General features: G+C 42.6%; 1 protein-coding gene across 2 annotated transcripts in view; it reads left to right on the plus strand.

The window, feature by feature from the left end:
- The window catches only part of e2f8 (E2F transcription factor 8), a 12,389-nt gene that overhangs the window by 6,093 nt on the left and 4,754 nt on the right, over positions 1 to 1,542 (plus strand). For both annotated transcript variants that reach the window (XM_014018617.1, XM_014018618.1), the window contains exon 9: positions 125 to 614. In XM_014018617.1, coding sequence (XP_013874071.1) covers positions 125 to 614 — 490 coding nt within the window. The remainder of the gene's footprint in view (positions 1 to 124; positions 615 to 1,542) is intronic.

Below are 1,542 nucleotides of genomic sequence, written 5' to 3' on the forward strand. Positions count from 1 at the left end.
AAATACTGTATATGTTTATCAAATAAAGTCTAATGTTACAACTAATCGGGGATCCCTTTAAAAAATTGAGTCTGTGTTGAACAGTGTCTCCAAAAAGTGGTAAATAGTCCTGCTTCTGTTCCAGGCCCAGAGAARGTCTCAGATCTGCTGCTACTGGAGGAGTGCCAGCAGCTAAGTGGTTACAACCAGCTTCTCATTCCTTAAACCAACCAAGGGATCCTGTGTCCACACCAGCCCAGGAACCTGRAGCCAACACTGTCCACCTAACCCCMCGGACACCGCTGACAGGACAGTCCACAGGCTCCGTCACCCTCCTCCCCGCACAGTGTTCCTCCCTGATCCCCGTGCTGCTGCCCCAGCAGCGGGGKGGCGGACCCTACGCGGTGTACGTGCACCCTTCGTCCCTCAGGTCGAACCCTCTGTCCAGGCCGCTGCCATCGAGCCTCGCCGTGCGCTCCATGACATTTGAGGACAAGATGGGGCAGAGTCCCTCTGCAGCTCAAAGCCAGCCGGTCTCCACTGACGACAGTCCTTGTCTGTTTAAACGCCAACGCTCGGATTCTGCTTCAGAGAGCAGCCCCTCCAAAGCCAAGAAGTCGGACCCTAGCTTTAAGGTAAAAAAAACCCTTCAAACAAACRAACAAAAATAATAACAGGGTGATATATCGGCATTAATATCTGTATAGGTCTGATATGTAAAACTGGGCTGATATTAACGTCCAATATTGATTTCCCACTTTTTATCTTTGTGCTTCTGTTTTGGTAGGGGAGATGGTTGGTTGAGCAGCATCTGTTTGATCATGATAGTTATATTGATGCTGCACAGCCAGGAATAACTGAAGTAGGGAGCCATGTCAGAGTTCTGGATGTTTATTTACGAGATAAAAAAGACTCAAGTGTGTTTGTGTAATAACAGTAAATATCGGTTATCGGCCATAACAGCAATAATTATATTGGATATCGATATCGGCTGAAATTTTCATATCCCTAAAAAATAACTGTTAGTAAAATTGTGGTGTGTTGATTTATTTTAGCCAAAATTTGCTGAAGAAGCAGAGTACTAGCTACAAAAAGCTAAATGAACCAAAATGCTAGCCAGAAATAGCATACACATTATTTAAAACCCAAAACAAGAAAACTACAACTTAAAATGTGTAGAAGTAGCTAAAATATTACAAAATACTGGTCAGTAGTAGCAAATCTCTTAAATGGCAAAAGCAGCTGAAAGCTAGCTAAAAGTAGAAAAACACTGGCTAAGAGAAGCAGAACAGCAGCTAAAGTGACCTAAGAAGATAAAAATTAGGCAAGTTTGCTGAATTTCTAGAACAAAGGTTTTAAAGACGTTAAAGAGATATCTGTATTTTCAGTGCTTCACGGCATACAGTCATTTTAATTTAAATAATACCAGATCACACTGACAGCTATTTCTGCGAACCCGCTTTCACATCCACCTCCTATGAAACGCCAAAATAAAAAAATAGGGATGAAAATGTGGATCATATACTGTGACATACACAGTCACGTGTGTTTTTAGTGGAGGAG

The sequence above is a fragment of the Austrofundulus limnaeus genome, unplaced genomic scaffold (genome assembly GCF_001266775.1).
Source record: "Austrofundulus limnaeus strain Quisiro unplaced genomic scaffold, Austrofundulus_limnaeus-1.0 Scaffold197, whole genome shotgun sequence".
Taxonomy (NCBI): domain Eukaryota; kingdom Metazoa; phylum Chordata; class Actinopteri; order Cyprinodontiformes; family Rivulidae; genus Austrofundulus; species Austrofundulus limnaeus.